The sequence below is a fragment of the Hoplias malabaricus genome, chromosome Y (genome assembly GCF_029633855.1).
Source record: "Hoplias malabaricus isolate fHopMal1 chromosome Y, fHopMal1.hap1, whole genome shotgun sequence".
Taxonomy (NCBI): domain Eukaryota; kingdom Metazoa; phylum Chordata; class Actinopteri; order Characiformes; family Erythrinidae; genus Hoplias; species Hoplias malabaricus.
Window position 1 is genome coordinate 61,399,149 of NC_089820.1, and position 21,567 is coordinate 61,420,715.

Below are 21,567 nucleotides of genomic sequence, written 5' to 3' on the forward strand. Positions count from 1 at the left end.
GACTGTCTGCCTTTTTCCGATAAAAGTGGACAGCTCAGTAACTCTATGATGCACCCTTGGGCCCATAGTGATTAGATTTTGTGTTCTTACGGTAATATGAACATATTGCTGACCAGAAATGATTGATTAACTAATAGTAGATTAGCATGTTGTAATATTTTAAGGGGGTTAGCATCATTACTTAAATATAAAACTGTTAAAACAACCCAGTAAATCAGCAACTAGTGTCATCAGTAATATGACTATAGGGCAAATGTAGAATTACCGCGTTTACAATGTGAAAGTACGCAGTTAGACATTTATAAAACATTTTATACAAAAGCACAGGAGCCCACCCACACAAGAATGAAAGCTTTAAGTCAAATTTGTTCAAACAAGAGACAAGGTTTGAACCTGGAGAGAGGAGATCTCTTTATTTCACTGAACACAATCCACTGTCTTTAGTGGAATTGGCATAAAACAAGCAAGTCTTCAAGAATCTTTCAAATGCTAAGAACATTTTTAAGGACCAATTAGACAATTACACCAGTGTTAAACTTGTGGAGGAGCATGCAGCACAAACACTTGGACGTACCTTTAACACTGGATTCCGTTCAGTTGCCATCAGCTTCAGCGTTAAATAAAAAAGTGGTCATCCTCCTGTTTCCTTTACGTTTTCTCCGTTTCTTTGCTGGAAAGAGAAGGTTAGCCTCGTGTTTCTATTCCTTCCAGGAGACTCACCTTAACACAGAGAACGAAGAGAGAGGAGGAGTGAGCATCCCTTCGTTTAATCAGACGCGCGAGCGCAGAGAGGGAGAGAGAGAGAGAAGAATGTGTGTGAAACAGACTCTTCACTTTGGAGAGGATCACTCTTTGTGGTCTGAGTACACAATGATCTTAAGAAAGATTTATTTACATATGGCTGATTCCCCTATTAATTACCCATCAGGACTACTACTAAAAACGTGCCATGGACTTCTAGATCAGTGACTGAAAATAAGAATAAAAATGCTTCAATCCAAACACTATTAAAGTGCTTATGTACAGTTCATATGAAAAAAGGCATTGGCGTTCTTTAGTTGTGTAGGATATATAATAATTTTTATTCTTTCATTAATTAATTTTGGGGTGGCACGGTGGTGCAGCAGGGGGGAGTCTGTGGGGAGTGTGGTGTGTTCTCCCTGTGTCTGCGTGGGTTTCCTCCGGGTGACTGTCTGTGAGGAGTGTGGTGTGTTCTCTCTGTGTCTGCGTGGGTTTCCTCCGGGTGACTGTCTGTGAGGAGTGTGGTGTGTTCTCCCTGTGTCTGCGTGGGTTTCCTCCGGGTGACTGTCTGTGAGGAGTGTGGTGTGTTCTCTCTGTGTCTGCGTGGGTTTCCTCCGGGTGACTGTCTGTGGGGAGTGTGGTGTGTTCTCCCTGTGTCTGCGTGGGTTTCCTCCGGGTGACTGTCTGTGAGGAGTGTGGTGTGTTCTCCCTGTGTCTTCGTGGGTTTCCTCCGGGTGACTGTCTGTGAGGAGTGTGGTGTGCCCTGTAAAAGATTGGTGCCCCCTACAGGGTGTGTTCCCACTTTGCGGCCGTTGATTCTGGGTAGGCTCTGGACCTCCCGTCACCCTGAACTGGATAAGGGTTACAGACAATGAATGAATGAATAATACATTTTCTGTAACCACTTTATCCTGATCAGGATGTAGGTAGGTAATTATTAGGCACAAGGCAGAAAATATGCCAGGGTATCAGTACAATACAGGGTATGGCACACTCCCTCATGGTGTCAATTGGACACAGCCAGTCAATCTAAAGTAACGTCTTTTTTTGGCTGTGGGAGGAAACTGGAGAATCTGGAGTAAACCCATGCAGACACAGGGAGAATTCACCACACCCATCACAAACAGTGTTCCAAAGTGAGGATCAAATTTATGAAGCCAAGACCCTGGATCTGTGTGTCACTAACTGCAGCAACAGCATGCTGTCAAACATTTGAAATAATTTACATTTGTTTTAGAGAAAATAAACACTTTTAGCGCATTTATCTGAAGGAAGACTCAGATAAATGAAAAACATTGAAGAAGCCTGGAGGTACTTTTCTCACAATGCTGCTACAGAGTTTGTGTTCAGTAACGGGATCAAGAATCCAAAAGTGTACACAAGGGCATTTTGAAGAGCACCACTGTTACTAACAAAGTTCAAAGCCAGTGTCTGCCATGGTATTGTACAATATGGTATGTTTAATAGGTATCAACACTCAAAGATTTGTACAAATTTTGGTGCAACCTGCTGCCTTCTAGCTGACGTCTTTTTCAGAGGGATGTCAATGCTTACTGCAACATGATAACTCTAAGGCATGTGTTGCAACAGCACTCCTGAGCAATCAGTGTTCAGTTTTGTTGCACAGTTGTGGTCTTCTATAAGAAAAGAACAGTAGTGACAACAGAGCACGAGAACACTGCTTGATATACAGGGGTTGGACAATAAAACTGAAACACCTGGTTTTAGACCACAGTAATGTATTAGTGTGGTGTAGGGCCTCCTTTTGCGGCCGATACAGCGTCAGTTGGTCTTGGGAATGACATACACAAGTCCTGCACAGTGGTCAGAGGGATTTGAAGCCATTCTTCTTGCAGGATAGTGGCCAGGTCTCTACGTGATGCTGGTGGAGGAAAACGTTTCCTGACTCGCTCCTCCAAAACACCCCAAAGTGGCTCAATAATATTTAGATCTGGTGACTGTGCAGGCCATGGGAGATGTTCAACTTCACTTTCATGTTCATCAAACCAGTCTTTCACCAGTCTCGCTGTGTGTATTGGTGCATTGTCGTCCTGATACACGGCACCGCCTTCAGGACACAGTGTTTGAACCATTGGATGCACATGGTCTTACTGGTGCAGTGTGGAGTTAATGAAGATTGTCCACCAGGCTGCTCCAATTTAGCCATGAAACCTACCACACTACAATGACAGGGGTTTCACTTTCATTGTCTAACCCCTGTATAACATGCAATACAGTTGAATTCTGTCCGTAGAGCATTAATAGCGGCGAGTAATATTCATTTTCTTAAAACAGAGACTGAATGTTTGTGTTCCAAGTCTGCAGTAAAGTAGTGGTCTGTTTCAGTGACCAATTATATACTCATTCATTTATTTATTTAACTTTAACCTTTTACTTAACCTGGCAAGTCATTAAGAAACTATGCTCTGAAATGTGCCAAGTTCGTGGACAAATCTCATTTGCGTGGGTTCTAATAAGAATGCCTACAGTGCACTAGAGTCCCTGCCATTAGAAAGGATGCTGAGTCAGCAGAAAAAGCTCTTGAAGAGGATAATTGCTGACCCTGGGTCATCTCATTTCTTTTTTCCACCACTGAAAACACTTGAGGGAAGCCCAAACCTTGTTAGCTGTTTCTACTGAAGAAAAAAGATTTTACCGTGGTTCTGTTGATTAGGGAACACCACGGCCTCAGGGTAAACAGTGAGTCACTTTTTTAAAAAACGTATTCATGAATTTTTCAGTTAACTATATTTGTTTGACATAAAGGCCTACGTCATGCTGTTTGATGCACTTTGTTTTTTTGTTATATAAATAATGTTTATCACAGTGAAACAGTAGTAAATCTTAAGAAATTTTTTTTTTAAATTGTATTCATTTGTTTTACAGGAACTGCCCAAGACTTTATCATTTTGATGCAGTGGGTTTGCTGGGCTTTTCTAATTCCAGAAAAAGGTATTATCATTATTATTAATGGTAACTGACTGTACTCTGAAGATGCAGGTTAAAAAATACTGAGGCATTCCTATAAAGTTATTTGCCATTTATGGAGATATCCCAACACGACACGATAAAAATAGGGCATTTAAAGAGTTCGGGAGCCTGCTGTGTGAGCTGTGACAGAGCTACAGAGGTAAAGTGGTTCACACCAAACCAGCAAGCTCCCTTTAGTCATCTGTCACTGCTCTGATGAATAAGGCTTGTCCCTGAGCTGAGTAAAAAAGGATGACAAATGCTCCCTATTTTGGGTCTGGGTTAAAGGGAATTTAAAAGGGTTTTTTTTTGCCTGAGACTTTACCTGTATGTAGATCAGATATTAAATGTAAGAATATGGAATTAAATACACTTTCTTCCTTGGCACCACCATCATCATCAGCAGCAGCATTTTTTCATCTTCCTCGTCCTCATCATCATGTAGTTTGTCTTTATCTTCGTCATCATCAGCATCAGTAGCATTTGTTTTTACTGTCTTCATCAGTTTAGTACCACTTTGTTTGCCATCATCATCATCATCATCATCATCATCATCATCATCATCATAGTCGTGAACACATTCTCCATCACCCAGTTTCCTGATCTTCACATTTGGCGCCATCTCTGATACAAATTCGTGCGAAATGGACTTTGCTCCTCCCACAGCCGGTCCATGTCACTTTAGAAGAGGGGTGACACGAATTAAAATTGTTATTATTTCGCCATAAACACGAAGCAGAATCTGTCATATTCTTTTTAACGTTTTATTTATATAATCTGTCAAAGAATATGATAATAAATCATAATCCTTTAGCTTGTTAGTTTATAAAAACAAAATAATATTAGCGGTCAACCCCTTTGTTATAATGGCAGATCCGGCGGGTCGGCTTTGGCGCTCTGTCTGTTGACCTGAGCGAATAATGCTCACTATCATTTATAGAAGTATACTCAAAATTGCCTGATTTTTGCATAAAAATATGTCGGAAGAAGAGTTAAAGGTTCCTGAGGAGCTGTTTAAGGACGTTAAGTTCTACGTGGTCGGCGATATTGACCAAAAGGTGAAGGTTTCGTGTTGTTTGCCATGCTAAAAGTAGCTTTCCAAGCCGCCTCTTAGATGAATTTTCCGTTCCACCTTAACTAGCGCAGCAGTTACGTTCTGGCGCGCATCGCGCTAGTGTGGAGCTGCTGCACTCTTTAAGGTGGAACGTACAATATCGGTAAGAAGCGACTCAAGCGCTAGCATAATACAGCGAACTGGTCGTTTTTAATGAGATACACTTTGCCCAATGATTAATAACAGCTTAGCTTTATAACAGCGGGCAAAATAACCGAAAATAGTAAGAAATAAACTCATAACGTCTGTTCAGTTCGTATTTTTCTGCCGCTTGTTACCCTTCTAATGTGACAAACCCTTTTTAGCCAGTCTAGCTAACTCGCGCTATGCGCTGTATAACAGCTATGGTTTTAGTTCAGTACTAATTTATATCGTCTAAATGACTTTACCATAATTAATGTTGTTCTCGTTACATGTTGAACATTGTAACACTGTAGGCAGTGTAGATGTATAGCTGTAGTTTTGATATGTAAAGGAGAATTCCACACATTTTTACTAAATTTGTGTAATTCAGTGGTTAAAATATATAGTCATTTACAGTAAATGAATGTACTGTGGTTCATTGTAGACAAGCATTGATTTATTTACCTGGCCGAAGGTAGGAACAATGTAATGTCTACAGCATAAATATAGCACTTTTATTGGCTGGGGGAAGAGGAAAAAAATAAAACAGTAATCCCTTGTAAGATTTTTTTGAAGTTCTAATAAATCTGTAAGGGTATCTCACACTCCTGTTGTGGGATTTTGTCATTTGGGATTTTGTGTGATAAGTTGAGGTCAGTGCCCACATTTTCATTAGCAGTACTCAATAAAAATCAGCAGTGCCATCCATCACTTCCTTCTTTTCAGTCCACATCTGTCTGATGTTTTCTAAACGTGTCTGTGCTGTTTTAGGTAGTACAGTTGCTAAAAGCAGGGAAGGGTAAAGAAGTGTCCTACAATGCCCTAGCTACCCACATTATCGCAGAGGATGGGGACAATCCAGAGGTGGGAGAGTCTCGGGAGGTGTTTGACCTTCCCGTTGTGAAGGTAAATGTCAATACACACATGTCGCATTGGGAGAACCGTGGTTTGTGTTTTTAAAATTGTCTTGAATGTGTGAATTGCTTAGTACTGTTAAAATTACAGTATGGGACCCAAAGATAACTTGCTTCAATGCTCCGTAGCATCATGTCATAATAAAAGGTACAATCCAGGGTGTATCTTCTTGAATAGATACTAGGAGAAATTAAAATGATGTAAATAACTAGAAAGGCTAAGCCTCTTTGAGATTCTTGTTTAAATCCCAGTCATGTCACTCACCTGTTGTCAATTAACCTCATTTATTTTTTTATATTGTTACAAAGCTTTGTCTTTTCTTGCCCTGTCCCCAATTTTGGAAACACGTTGCTGTCATCACTTTTAAAAACAGTATATAGTTAATTGTCTTATTTTGGCTGAAATGTGTGGACTGTCTTGGGATCAAATTAAAGGAGTTAGCTGTGGTTAACCAGATTGTTGACTAGTTAATGAAAAGTCTCACCTGATATTGTGATAACAATTTAGGTTTTTGAAAGCATTGTATTAATCTTGTTTTTATTAATATTTTATTTTCCTTTTCAGCCGAGTTGGGTGATTCTCTCAGTAAGATGTGGAGACTTGCTGCCGTATCCTTCTTTAACACCTGTATTTTAGAGTTTTAATTCTAGCTCTATATGTATTTCCTTAAACTGCAAATGTCCTCTGATCCTCACACTCATAGCCACGTTTTACATTCGTTTTTTGGTAGTTAATGAAGTAAAGTTCTTAAATCTTAAGTTAAAACGGAATAGTTTAGCAGTTTAAGGGGATATATGAGGTCCTTTTGTTCATGGCAGGGTGATATGTTGAAAAAGGCCAGAAGCCTAATATATGTCTTTGGAAAAATGAAAGCATGTGACCTCAGAAAAAAGCAATAGGTGTTAGATATTAAATATTATTTGTTGTTGTTGAGGCTTCTGCATCATTTTCTGTTAAACGTTTGATTTGTTATTTTTTTTCCTGGTGCTGAAAAATTATTTGCTTATATTTAAAGATGGTTGTCATTGGAAAGAATATAAATGATGGGTGTTATCTGACTTGTTATCTGATTGAATTAAAAAATAAAGCCTTTATGTACTGTACAATCTTTTATAATCTCACCTTGACCCGTATTAAATCAGTGTTACTGGATTTTCACCTGAATCTGGGCAGTTGTTCTTTGGCATCCGAGTGTGTTTACCTCATGTAAGTATTTATTGTTTACTTACGAAACAGAAGTATATTTATCAAGGCTTTTATATATTTAGGTGTTTAATCTTCACGTGTCTTGTGTTTGTTTCAAAGCTGGCAGAAGACCTCAGCACACTCTGGGCCTATATCACGTTTTATGGAGGTGAATGTCAGCTGAATTTCAACAAGAAGTGCACACATCTGGTTGTTCCTGAACCTAAAGGGGTAAAACATCTATTGGTCTCCTCTCTCTGGACTTTATATTCTGTGGTTACCATTTGCATTTAGACTTTTCCCTTAGCTGTTCAGGTGCGAATGCTGAATGTCGTCTTGCAGTAGGTTTATGGCCAGTAACGGTGCCATTGGATTTGTTTAACAGCCAGTCGTCTGCTGTCATTTTTATCTGAAGCCTTTGTGCTACTGCACTTCCTTCTTTGGGATGGGGGTGTTTATTACCACTTTCTTTGGTGTTAGTGCCCTTTGTGGATTGGATTGAAGTAAGGCTTTTGCCCAGTGTAATATTTTTGTATGCAAATGATTTATATTTTGTATTATTACATTTTGTCTCCAAATTGGTTCTGCTGTAATGTCAGTCCATTTTGACATGTAAATCCCTCCTCTAAGATTTTTATGTTTAGGACTAAACGGCAGTACAAATGACCTCAAGAAGGACCCTGAGCTTATTTTTGTTAATATGCAGAATGAATATGAAGTATTATGCCGTATGAGGTTTCTTTTCTCACACAGACCTTCTGAGGAAGTTAAATATCTAAAGAAGTCTGATTTCTGCCGGAAAAGTTTAAAAACGCTAAACACATCTGCCACATACTGCCAGGGAAGTGTTTATACAGTCAAAATAGGACTGGGCAGTCATTCAATATCAAAATATATCGCAATATAAAATGTTTCAATAACAGTGATTTTGATTGATTTTTAAACACACTTTCAATATTTCAATATACGTCATTTACAGCCTCTGTCACTGACTGATGTTAATTACAGGGTGTTGCCGTCAGTTCCGTACTCAGTGTTTTTTTAAAAATATATTAATATTGACAAACCCAATAGGTTTATGTTTGGTGGTGATGTCATGTCTCTGGTTTGCTCTTAGAAGATTTTCAGTGGATTTTATGCTATTCATATTGGTATCGGAATTATATCGTATCGACCAAAATTAAGAAATATATCGTGATATAAATTTGGGCCGTATCGTCCAGCCTTAAGACGTTTACATTTTTTTGTTTGTTTTTTTATTCCAGGCAAAGTATGAATGTGCATTGAGACATAGCAGCATCAGGATAGTCACCCCAGAGTGGATCATAGACTCTGTCAAAGAGAAGAGCCGAAAGGATGAGTCTCTCTATCACCCTCGCCTCACCTACATTGAGGAGGAAGAGGAGGAGGAAGATGGGAGCGAGTACGAGCGCAGCTCTGAGGGCAGCTCTCGTAGCAGGCGTTCCAGCGGAGCTTCTTCTCGCGACGCTACACCCTCCAGACGCCACACCCGCTCTCCCTCGCCCAAGTCCGAGCGAAGGCAAGAGCTCATGTTCGACGACTCGGACGACTCCAGTCCAGAGAAAGAGGAGCGTAACCTGAACTGGACACCGGCCGAGGTGCCTCAGCCCGGTTCAGCCAAACGCCGGCTGCAGCCAGGCAAAGACACGGGGCTCATAAACCTGTGCGCCAATGTGCCTCCAGTGCCGGGGGCAGTGGGCCCTGCAGAAACCCGGCTTGTGGGTACTGGTGGTCCTGGCATTGCCTCAGGGGCAGAGCGTCCAGATATCATCGGTGGATGGAACGCAGGAGCTCGGCCTTTACGAAACATCACCAACAGCGGCGAGCCACAGCAGATCACTCGCTCGCCCAATATGACTCATGTAAGACAATCAATCTTATTTATGATTTGGCCTGTTTTAATCACCGTACCTTATCGCGCAGAACACTATCAGGGGCATATATGTATGCTGTTAGGGTAAATGAAGGTGCAGACAAAACAAAGCGGGAACAGGAGACTATAACATTTAATTCATGTATTTAAATTAACACACACAAGCACTTGAATCAACCACATTATAGGTTTCATACGTGCACACACTCTCAAACATTTTTTTACCATAAAAGCACAAGTATATGCAGTGCAAACGGATTAGAACCGGACGTTATTGAACCCTAATGCCCAGGTTTATACTCTTTGTTGTACATTGTGATCATTGTTTTATTTATTTATTTATTTTTTGCCTAGGTCTAATTGTAGTTTGTCTAACTACTATGTAACTACAGTGTATGGTGTCTCGATTAACCTGAGACCAAGGTCAGGTGACAGTGTGTTGATTTTTTTTTAAAAAAGTATAATAAATTCTATGTTACTCAGTGGTCATCCACCCAACATTTTGAGACCTGCAGTAACTACAGTAACCAGTACAGTTCTAATTCTAAGACACTGTCTTTCTGTTAATTAAGCTGTGTTCATATCAGTGATGGAAGTAACTCTTTAGGAAGGCGTATCTCCAAGAACAGGTTTGGGGTGGTCACTGATTTGAAGGCATGCTGTGCAATAAACCCAAAATCTCATTGGCTGTGTTTTCATCTCAGATCCTTCAGAGTTTGTCTGCTTCTACTAAAGGCATGGAGCAGCAGGGTGGTCAGGGCCAGCCTGGTGTCCCTAACCAGCTGCTCTTTAATGCAGTGAAACCTCCCCACCAACAACAGCTCACTCCTGAAGCACAGCAGTTACTGCAGCAACAACACCAGCAGCAGCAGCAGCAACAACAACAACAACAGCAACAGCAGCAGCAACAACAACAACAACAAGCACATCAGATCCCTCCACAACAACAACAACAACAGCAGCAGCAGCAGCATGCCCAGCAGATGCTTCCACAGCATCCCATGATGCACCTGCAGCAGCAGAGCATGCAAATGCACCATCAGCAGCAGCAGCAGCAACAACAACAACAACAACAGCAGCAGCAGCAGCAGCAGCAAGGTTTCCCTCAAATGCCACAGCAGCAACAGCATCAGTTCCTTCAGCAGCAGATGCACCAACAAATGTACCCTCAACAGCAGCAGCAGCAGCAACAACATCAACAACAGCAGCAGCAGCAGCATGCATTTTTGCAGCAGCAGATGCGACAGCAGTTGCTGCGGCAGCCTTTGCAGCAGCAGCAGTTGCAGCAGCAGCAGCACACTTTGCAGCAGTTGCACCAGTTGCAGCAGCAGCACAGGCTCCAGTTGCAGTTGCAGCAGCAGCAGCAACAACAACAACAACAACAACAACAACAACAGCAGCAGCAGCAAAATCAGCAGCAGATGCACCAGCAACATTTGCAGCAACAACAGCAGCAGCAGCAGCAGCAACATTTCTTGCAGCAACAGCAGCTCCAGCAACAACACATGCAGCAGATACAGCAACAGCAACTGCAACAACAGCAGCAAATGCAAAACCAACAGCAGCTGCAGCATCCAAACCCACAGACCATGCAACATCAGCAGCAAACTGCTTTGCAGCCTGCACAGATCCAGCTGTTTGGGCATGAACCAGGCCAAGAGAGTAAGTACAGCAGATGGCACATATTCATAATACACACAAGGCCGTTCAGTGACTGTGTGGTGCCTGGCTCTGTTTCTTTGCGGGTTGGTTTTTTTTCTTCAAGTTTAAGGTAATTTTTGTAAATAATTCCTAAAAACGTGTGAATCACACTCTTATTTTTTTTAAACAGGTAATGGGACAAGCTCTGTGGTAGCAGATATAATGCCTTTGTGAACAAGTCATTTTAACCCATAATCTTAGTGAATGATACTAGTAAGGTGCCCCTAAACAGGCAGCGTCTTAGAACATCTCAAGTACAATTATACATTTTTATTGTAGAGCCTCCAGCAAATGAGATGATGCCGTCTGATTACATAGACATAGAATTTGTTATCACAGATTAGAAGGTGTGCAGTGTTTAATGTTTATGAATGTCTATCGGTTGAATCTTACTGCTGTTTTAAGGCTTTTTTGTTGTTATGCATCCCCTTCAGTCCCAGAAGACAGCTTTTTGATAGGCTGTGTATTTGCCATTGCTGACTATCCAGAACAAATGGCTGATAAGCAACTGCTGGCCACATGGAAGAGGGTAAGCCTTCAAACTATAGTCTGGCAGTTCACAATTTTTTACTTAATCTACATAAGGCCAAGACATGTCTTAATCTCACTTTTCAAGGCTGAAGTTGCTTAACGGCTAAGCACCAGCGATATGAAAGTGTCAAACAAATAAATACAGTGGAATTTCAGTTCCTAACTTGTGTTTATTGAGAGTCAGAAAACATGTTATTTCTTACTAATTCAGGGAAACTCTAATAGGCGTCTTGCCTGTGACGTAGATGGTGGACAACACTCTAGAAGCTGCACTTAATTTAATGCAAAATGAGGAAAAGGTGTGTTGTTTTTGGCTGCAATCATTCAATGTACAGTGGGACATCTGTGAACAAATGGCCCAAAGATCCCAAAATATCCAGAAAATGGACTAAATTTGTCCACTTTAAACGGGCACTTTGGAAAGGACCCTCCGCTCACTCCGTTATCTGTAGCTCATTTCACTGGCGCTGTTCCAACAATATGGGCATGTAAGGACACCAACGAAAGGTGTTCAAGAGCCTCTGTAACATGGAGGTAAACAGGGTGAGGACACTCACTTCGCCTGTTTTAGTTGGTGTTAGTTAACGTTAGCTTGACTCGCTAAACTCGGTGCTCAGATTATACTCGGCTACGTAGCTGCATTACGGAGGTTTATAGTGTCGGAGGAATTCGAGTTCGACTTCGATCACATTTACAAGAATAACGGTACCTCTACATTTGAGTTTAGCTTATTGCTAGGCTATTGTCATGAATAATGTTGGTTATTTAGCTAGATACTGTCATAACAGTCAGTCATAACGGTGTTTTACCGCGGCGTTGTTCGGCTGTTGTCCACCAGTGACGTCACGGTCGCGTTCGAGAATTTCCGTAGCGAGCTCGGGTTTTTCCGTTAATTTAATAAAATTGTCAGTTTTAAAGCTAATTAAGCTGCTATTTTCATTGTAATTCATACTTATATCTGTCAGTAACTAAAATAATGTGAACTATTCATGGAGGTCCATTAAGTGGTGCTTAGCCTTTAAAAACACTACACTAAATCAAAGTTAAAAGTGGAGCTTTAAAGAAGTTCTCAGCCATTTTAAATACTTCACATGCAAATGTCTCGCAGCCATAAGAACACCACCGATATTATTTGCAGAATCTGTTGACTGTAAAAACATTGATGTGGTTGGAGTGTGTTGAAAGAAATTCTTGGAGTGTAAATGTTCTGGTGGAGACTGACTCTTGGTGTTTGCTAGCAGCGTTAACTAAAAACAAACAAACAACAGAAAATGCCTTCCCTGAGATGACTGCTTCACAAGGGGGTGCTATTGTGCTTTGCATCAATGACACTGTGTGTCCTTGTTCTAATAATAGATAATTCAGGCATATGGAGGGGCAGTGGACTCTGCTTTGAATCGCTGCACTCACTTGCTGTGTGAAAGTCAAGTCAGCAGCATGTACCTGCAGGTGAGTTTGGCCAAAGCCCTCCTTGTTCGATGCTGTGTGTTTTATTGGTAAATAGAACGTTAAAGCAAATCTATATTGATGCATTTAGGGGTTGGTTTTAGGCTGTTTTATAGGTGTATATATGCATTCTGATGACAGAGATGTGTGAGTAAACACAGTGCAAGTGTTGAAGCCTTCAGAGTGTTGAGAGCAGAATATGAACACACTTTGCCTCAGGCCCCTTCAGCTGTGTACATCACTACTACTTAATGATTCTCTATGGCTTGCAGCCAAGCAAGGCTTTACATTAGTGTTTTACAAGAGGCTTAAACAAATGTGTAGAAAGTTTTTGAGATAAATTATCGTAATCCCTTATCCATGCGTGGAGGCATTTCTGTCATCCCTGAGCGTTATAACATTTATCCTCCATATTGACACACACACACACAGTGCATCTGCACAGCTTTTTTTTGTTTAACTTTATATTCTCCAGACTTATTAAACCCAGAACATCAGAGAAGGAGTTTAAGGCTATCAATTTATAGCAATCAATCTGCTGTTTATTTAGAAATGTATGTATTTCTGTATGAGTTGTTGGTTTCTGGATATGCCCTGTTTTATATACGTTTATCAAGTATATATTTCTGGTTGATAAAATATAAATGTGCTTGTGTTTAGTAACTTAAAAGTTGACCATTCAAATATTATCTTGTCGATTACTCTCAGGAGTTTGGATCATGGTTAACTACCTTCATGAATGTGTCTTTAATTGTTTAATGTGCATAGGTGGTGCTTGTGAACGCCCTCGTTGGGAAAATGTACAGAAATTGCACACTATTCACACTTAAGCGGGCATATGCTCAAGTGTCTGCAAGTGCAAGTAATGGGACAGGGCCTGTCTAATCTAATGCGCTGTGTATGTTTCCATCCTCCAGGCTCTCAGGGAGGGGAAGAGATGTGTGACAGCTCATTGGCTCAACACTGTTTTAAAGAAGAAGAGAATGGTGCCTCCTCATCGGACCCTCCACCTGCCCTTCAGCTTTCCCCCAGGAGCCAAGCCCTGCTCACAGCATGTAGGAGGAATGCTTGCTTTTGCTAGGAGTTTACTCTGAATGATATTATGTATTGCACTGTAGTACCTTGACTAATGTAGTTAGCCAATAGCATTAGGGCGGCACCTAATCAACTAACTCCAAATAAAGTAATTTTGAGAATAGTTGGTATCGAATTTAACTATCTGTTAGTCTTTCTATTGTGCATTTTATTGTAACAAGGATAAAAATGTGAGCTTGGGCATATTTTTTACATCAGCCATTCTCCTAATCAACTTTATGTGAGTGAGCAGCGGAGTATTGCTAACAGTCACAGTCTGCGACGCTAACATTTCTCTCTCAGCTGACACTAAGACACTAGGAATGGCTTCAACTGGTAGAGTTTACAGAAAAGGGTACAGTCATTGAGGTGATGTGCATCTATTCGTCACGAAAGATGATCAGATCTTCTCTTGTTCTATAGTGCTGTGTTTATTTATACTGAATGCTTTTTTGCTTGTCTCCCAAATAAACACTACAAGGATTTGCTGGTTCTTTCCCCCAGGATGTCTGTCTAGGTCCTACTTATGTATCCTAGGCACCTCAACACCATCTGAGTGCCTCTTCTTTAGAGCAGGCAACATAGCTTCCCAATAAAAGAGCCAGCCTTAGCCCAGAACATGTGACATGTTAATATTTATGCTCTGTAATGAAAATACCTTTAGAAAGAGGAAGGGGAGGTGGGGGTAGAAATTAATAAAGGGAAGTGTTTATTATGTCTTATTGACGCTATTATTTATTTATTATATTACTTATTTGTAGGTATTTATAGATTCTTTTATAAAAATGCAAATTCAAATTCCACTACTCTTTCAGGCAATGCAACAACAAACTTCAAAAATTTTAAAAATAAGTCATTATTTCATGATACTTTACTGTAACCCTCAGATAATTTCTGTGACTGGATTCGTGGACAGCGATCGAGATGATCTGAAGCTCATGGCCTACTTAGCAGGAGCTCGCTACACGGGATATCTGTGTCGTAGCAACACAATTCTCATCTGCAAAGAGTAAGCTTTCCATTCATTCTTTCTTTGTTTTATTCTTGGCTTCCTCACTTTCCCAGGCTGCGTGGTTCACTGTAAACAGCTGGAAGCAGAAATGTTAAACACTGTCATTTGTTCATTATCTGAGAATGTGTTTGAATTGAACTGTAAGGGTAGGAATAGGTCAGTATTGGCATTGGTATATTTCTGAACGCTTGCCGCAAGGACAGGTATTATTTCACTTGGAAAACATGAAAGATTAGAACAAAAAACAGTGTCTCCCCAAGTGAAAATACAAAACCACTGTCATAAACATTTGAACCTCTGTTGTACTTACTCTTTTAAAAAAGAATATCAGCGTATTGTTTTATCCCTGCTCCATAAGTGTGTAATACAGACTGCTGTTTTGCTGTTTCAGATTGTTTAAATTGGAGCTGATTCTAAATTCAGCACACTGTTACTGTTAACTGTATGAAAGTAAACGCAGACTGAAAGTGTCACAAATCTAAACAACTCGAGTTACATATAAGTTTCTGTGGTGATTCAAATAATGAATAAAAACTCAAAGGCAAGATAAACTTCAGCCACGTACCAACAATAGTCGTTTTTCTTTTCAAACATGCCCTTCCATCTTTAAAGATGCGCAGCTTCTGAACGTAAACACACCAGATAGAACTGCAGTTTCCCACAATCGTAGATGTTGCCATTTAATGGGCCAATCATTTAAGAGATATGGAGACTTTTATTTATTCTAATTTGAAAACACTATAATTACTTGGAAATAATTAATAAACCTGAAATCCCAATTATTTCAGTAATGATTATAAAACTGGGCCTCTGTGTTGTGATCAGGCCTAGTGGACTGAAGTATGAGAAGGCAAAGGAGTGGAGGATCCCATGTGTGAATGCCCAGTGGCTGTGTGACATCTTGCTGGGAAACTTTGAGGCTTTACGGCAGGTCCAGCACAGCAGGTACTCGCAGTTCAACTTAAACGAACCTCTGGTGCCCAACCAGCATCTCGTCCAGAACTTACTGGGTAAGATTCCAGTGTCTATTAAATGTTGCTTTCTCAGGGCCCTCCAGGAAGTCTGACCTAGGTCAGGTTCTCGAAATGGAAGTAAGAAATGGGCAGTTTTATAATGTCCAGATTCTAAAAGGATAGTATTCAAATCTACCAGTAAAAAACATTTTGTATTATGTGTCCACAAAACATGAAAAAGGTGTGCAAAAAAATGCATTTTTGTTTAAAAAATGAAATATTCAAATGCATTTTCTCCTTAATTTTGTTTATTCTACAAATAAATTGGAAAAACACAGTGTCTAAAGATAAACAGTGTGTTCTGACGTGCTCGTATGTAACTCAGTATGTGAGAATCTTTCCCCAGTTGGCACTGACTGGAGATGTGTTTATATGTTGTTCTATCATGCCTCATTTGTTGTTAGAAAAGATGTTCCAATGTCTCTCTCTCTCCTTTTGTGCAGTTGCCTGGCGAACCCCTGTGAAGGTCTCTCCGGATGCGTTGGTGGTAAGAGTCAGATTTTATGCAGGATGATGCACATTTGAATTTAGCAATAGCTAATTCACTGCTCTAATGGTGGTTTAACCAAAACGGTCCAACAATCCATTTGGACTCTTTTACCATTAAAAATATTTGTGAATAGAATAAATCAGGCAAAACAGAAGCTTCTCCATTGTACTAAATGTTCCTGACTGTTAAATGTGTGTGTTCTGTTGTTAGAGTCTGCGTCTGCAGCAGAAACAGAAGCAGACAGAAAGCAACCCACAGCCACCAGCTAAGAAACCCAGGTGAGTTCAGTTTCTGGTTGTGATTTTGAAAAGTGGTGTATGGGGAGTTCAGCAGAGTTCATGGTCTAGGCAGATTCTGTATTAAAGCATCATTTTACTTCAGTATTTTTATTTAGATTAATTACCTACTCAATATAGATTTGATTGTGGAAATGCTAAGCTAATTGTTATTTAATTAACCCCTCACACAACAATGGTATTTGGCCGGAGCTATTTACAGTTCTAATCATGTTACAGTTGCATGGTTGTGACCTAACTGTAACACAGAGCTATGGGTTGGCATGTTAAATTGTTGCTGTAAGCACTAAATATACAGGAATGTCCTGACTGGAAGTATGCATTCATTATGTGCTTTCTGCAGAATGGAGGAGCTGCCCACGCCGACCAAAAAGCTTCCCCCTGAGTCCACACCATTTGTCCTCTTTACTGGCTTTGAACCTCAGCAAACCCAGCAGTTCATAAAGGTATCTGCACACAGTGTGCATCCTTACGTTTCACCGGCTGGAGCCTCTAATTGGCTCAGCTTGCCCAAGTGTCGAAGAGGATATAACTGCTCTTTGGCTGCTCGTTAGGCAGCCGTCTCTGGTCCAGGTGTCTGAAGAGCTGCGCTGTAAATGAACACGTTTGGGGGAGAATAAATGCCTGCAGGCTTTAGTGCAGCTCAAGAGCTGAGAGAAATCAGTTTCTCGTCTGAAATAACACTTACACGAGTGCTCTTTACTGAGCCTTCACGTTTTTTTTCCCTCTATTGAACGCTCTGTCTTTCTCTCTCACACGCTCTTTCCCACTTCCCCTCCCCCTTCAGAGATTGTATGAACTTGGTGGAGAAGTAGCTGAGAGTGTACAGAAGTGCACTCATCTAGTGGCCAGCAAAGTGACCCGCACTGTCAAGTTCCTCACTGCCATTTCCGTCGTCAAGCATATCATCACACCAGAGTGGCTCCAGGAGAGCTGGAAGAGCCAAAAATTTGTGGGTGAGTCTGTGGCTGGAAGTAGTTTGTTGGAGTCATGTGCTTCTATTGTTAACAGAAAATGATGTGGCATTAGATTAAATCGACCCTCATACACGTTTTTATTTAGCACTTGGAGCCAGACAATTCAAACAGTGAGACGCGTCAAAACGGCAAATATAAAATCATCATTTAGATGCAACCGGAAGAAAAACTTGTATTTATTTTTTAATAATATTTATTGATTTGTTTGAAGTCTATTTTATTTAGTGTCACAAAGAATCCACTAATATTTTAATGGACTCTTCTGTAAATTTACACAAGGTCATAACATTCTAGACTGTTACCAGTGTAACACTGTACACTGTTACAAGGCATCAGCATATGAACTTATAATGAACCGTGTGTGTGCGCAGATGAACAAAGCTACATGCTTCGTGATGCAGAGGCAGAAGTTTTGTTCTGTTTCAGTCTGGAGGAGTCTCTGAAGAGAGCCCACACAACTCAGCTCTTCAAGGTGAGGAGAACGCCCTCCACTTCTTTCAGCACTCTGTTTATTTACGTGTATTTACAGCGTCCTATTACCATTTCAATATACAAACCAATTTCTATTTGGACATTTTTGCTGTTCTAAATTGGTTTATTGTTTTGTAAAATACAGTCAAGTTGGTCAGTAAAAAATTTCAATATGCGCTTTTTGTCTGTTAAATAAAGGTTCAGGAGAATTAACAAATAACAGGTCATTTTTTAATTTTTTTATAAAAAATTAATTTTATAAAAATGAAATTTTTAAAAAAATGTCTTGTAGATTTGACTTGATAAATTAGTTTGGTTATATTGTTTCGGTACATAATAGTACAATATGGACAATAACATGAATACCCAGTGCTTTGAAAAATGTCAGAATTGCCTATAAAGTTACTTTCGTCTGTGCAATTATTTTTATGTGCTGAGATTCAGCCTTCACTCTGCTCTTTATCCAGGACTTATTTGGATGTCAGAAAGAACTTTCTCTGACATATGTATATGTAAGACTTCTCATTCGTGTCTCTCCAGGGGAAGTACTTCTACGTAACGCCGGGGATCTGTCCTAGCCTCACAACTATGAAAGCCATCGTGGAGAGCGCTGGAGGGAGACTGCTGTCCAAACAGCCGTCCTTCCGCAAGATCATGGAACACAAGCAGAACAAGGTAAAACCCTCCCCCCTCCCTCGAGGACCATGTTGCTCTCTGCTCGTTCAGTCGTGGATTTACACATCGATTTCCTGGAGCCGTCGGGACATTATGCTCCAGACACGATAGCCACGCTCAATACAGCCTTATATTACGACTTATTTACAGCTAGGACTGGGGCAGCTAGGTGTCTGTGTTCTGTTATAAATTTGAAGACAACACTTAAAGTGTCAGGAAACTAGAGAGTGCAGAATCAATGTAATTTATGAACCTTGCAAATTGGAAAACAACTGTTCTGTAGTAGAAATTAGTTTAAAAAAAAAAAACATGCACAATATACACTATATGGACAAAAGTATTGGGACACACACACATTACCACTACAGGAGCTTTTATGACCTCTCATTCTATGTCCATAGACATTATCAAGAGGACCAGGCTCACAGTCTCCATTCTAGTTCATCTGAATGGTGTCTGATGAGGTTGGGATAAGAGCTTTTCAACAACCTCGCACATCCATGCCTTTGTGCACTGAGGCCTTCCCCAGTCTATTGTTGAAGATTGGAAGCAGACAGTTGTCCAAACCCAGACTTGTCCATCAGATTATCAGATATAGAAGCAAGATTCCTCACTACACAGAACACCTTTTCACTGCGCCAGAATTTAGCAACGGTGCACTTTACACCACTCCACCAAGCACAACACGCTTGGTTAATTAGGGCCTGCTGCTGCTTGGCCATGGAAGCCTATGCCATTAAGCTCCCAGCACAGTTTTTGTGTTGATGTTAGTGCCAGAAGAGCTGTGGAACTCTGCTGTTATTGATTCAACTGTGCATTGGTGACTTTTCTGCACCCAGCAACTTCCATTTTGTGGCTGAGTTGCTGTGGTTCCCTGAACACTTCCCCCAGTTTAATAACACTACTCTCAGCTAATTGTGTGATGTCTAGGAAGGAAGTAATTTCGTTAACTAGCTTGTTGTCCATGAAGTGTACCTTTTTGTTCTGAGCTATTTTCTCTTTTACCCAATAAGCCAGTGTAAGACCCTAAAAACTGAAAGGGCCTGAAGGTGGCCAACACAGAAACGTCTTAAGATAAATAAACTGTATTGATTAGCTGCAGTATCAGTTGTTTGGGATTGGCAGTGTGCATAATTCATTCATGGTATTGCACTGGGAGAAAACTGACTGACTTTTGTCAAATTGAGGCAGATGCATAATTCGAATTCTTCGTAGAACAGTATTAACGCAACACATTAAATGCTAGTTTAAAACTGCAGTAGCCCTCTAGTGGGCATTTGTGCTTTCACTGCTCTAACAAGTGGTTTGGTTGTTTCCTCTAACAGAACCTACCAGAGATCATCCTGATTTCATGTGACAATGATCTGCATCTGTGTCGTGAATACTTTCTGAAGAACATAGGTGAGGAAACCCTCTTTAAGAATGTCTTTCAGTTTGAGATTTCTCAGCAACCAGGTGAAGGAAATTGTGCATGATTTGGACGAAAACCTCATTCATTCAAGAGGCTTGGCCTTATTTAAAAAATAATAATAAAAATACTTTATCAAAGTCCTGAAATCACCAATAAAAAAGACAAAACTCTACATTGTGCAGCTCTAATGAAGAAACTGTTGCTAATCGTATCTCTCTGTATTTATTTCCTATTACTGTAGATGTGCACAATGCTGAGTTCATTCTAACAGGAGTTTTGACCCAAACACTGGATTATGAATCATATCCTTTTTTACATTGAGCTTAGATAAAAATATCTAGAATTCTGCAGTATCAGAAAGATAGATATACACAGGGGTTAGACAATGAAACTGAAACACCTGTCATTGTAGTGTGGGAGGTGTCATGGCTAAATTGGAGCAGCCTGGTGGACAATCTTCATTAACTCCACACTGCACCAGTAAGACCATGTGCATCCAATGGTTCAAACATTGTGTCCTGAAGGCGGTGCCGTGTATCAGGACGACAACGCACCAATACACACAGCGAGACTGGTGAAAGACTGGTTTGATGAACATGAAAGTGAAGTTGAACATCTCCCATGGCCTGCACAGTCACCAGATCTAAATATTATTGAGCCACTTTGGGGTGTTTTGGAGGAGCGAGTCAGGAAACGTTTTCCTCCACCAGCATCACGTAGAGACCTGGCCACTATCCTGCAAGAAGAATGGCTTCAAATCCCTCTGACCACTGTGCAGGACTTGTGTATGTCATTCCCAAGACCAACTGACGCTGTATCGGCCGCAAAAGGAGGCCCTACACCACACTAATACATTACTGTGGTCTAAAACCAGGTGTTTCACTTTCACTGTCCAACCCCTGTAGATGTAGTTTCCTATTTGATACAGTTTACACTTTAAGTGGAACACATTACTGCCTCTCTAACCTTAACAATCACACATACAAGTTCACATGAGGGCCTACAGCTGAGGATCTGAGGGAAGAGAGAAGAACACTACATTCTCTGGTGCCTCCACTGGGTCGACTTTGAAGGTTCCTTGTTATTTTTAAAGAATCACTATATAATACACTGTTGTTTATTTGCATTGTTTTTTTTATATGGTTCGAGATTGTTATTGTTTTTTAGACATGACCATTGAAGAAAAAAAGAATAAGAAATTGCTGTTATTTTTTAATCGCTGTATAAATTATGCCATATTGTTCGATTTGTTTTTATTGTAATGTTAATGTCTTTTTTCCCTTTTGGAATAAAACCCTTAAATTGTAAAAACACTCATCATTGTCCTTTGGTGACATACGCTGCATGTAATATATGTTTATATTACTTCACAGCCATTGCTTTGAGGCGGCCTGTCACCTCCAGTTACTGCAGACTCTATTTACGCTGGGCTTTTGATCATCTCATCTCCTGTTGGAGCTCGTGGAGGAGCTCGCGGTGGAGCATGTGTTCTCCTCATCTTCTCTTAAAAGCTGTATTCCTGATAGAC

At 40.4% G+C, this 21,567-nt stretch overlaps 1 protein-coding gene across 1 annotated transcript; it reads left to right on the top strand.

The window, feature by feature from the left end:
• Positions 1-4,626: 4,626 nt before the first annotated feature.
• LOC136678631 (PAX-interacting protein 1-like) lies at positions 4,627-21,328 on the top strand. The gene is made up of 21 exons (XM_066656696.1): positions 4,627-4,769; positions 5,720-5,854; positions 6,428-6,471; positions 7,006-7,069; positions 7,169-7,279; positions 8,314-8,931; positions 9,647-10,604; positions 11,078-11,172; positions 12,531-12,623; positions 13,538-13,675; positions 14,582-14,703; positions 15,532-15,716; positions 16,163-16,206; positions 16,420-16,487; positions 16,849-16,951; positions 17,293-17,461; positions 17,854-17,954; positions 18,494-18,628; positions 19,954-20,029; positions 20,281-20,340; positions 21,019-21,328. Exons 1-21 carry the CDS (start codon positions 4,689-4,691, stop codon positions 21,033-21,035), a joined length of 3,417 nt encoding a protein of 1,138 aa, XP_066512793.1. The 5' UTR covers positions 4,627-4,688; the 3' UTR covers positions 21,036-21,328.
• The last annotated feature ends 239 nt before the right edge of the window (positions 21,329-21,567 follow it).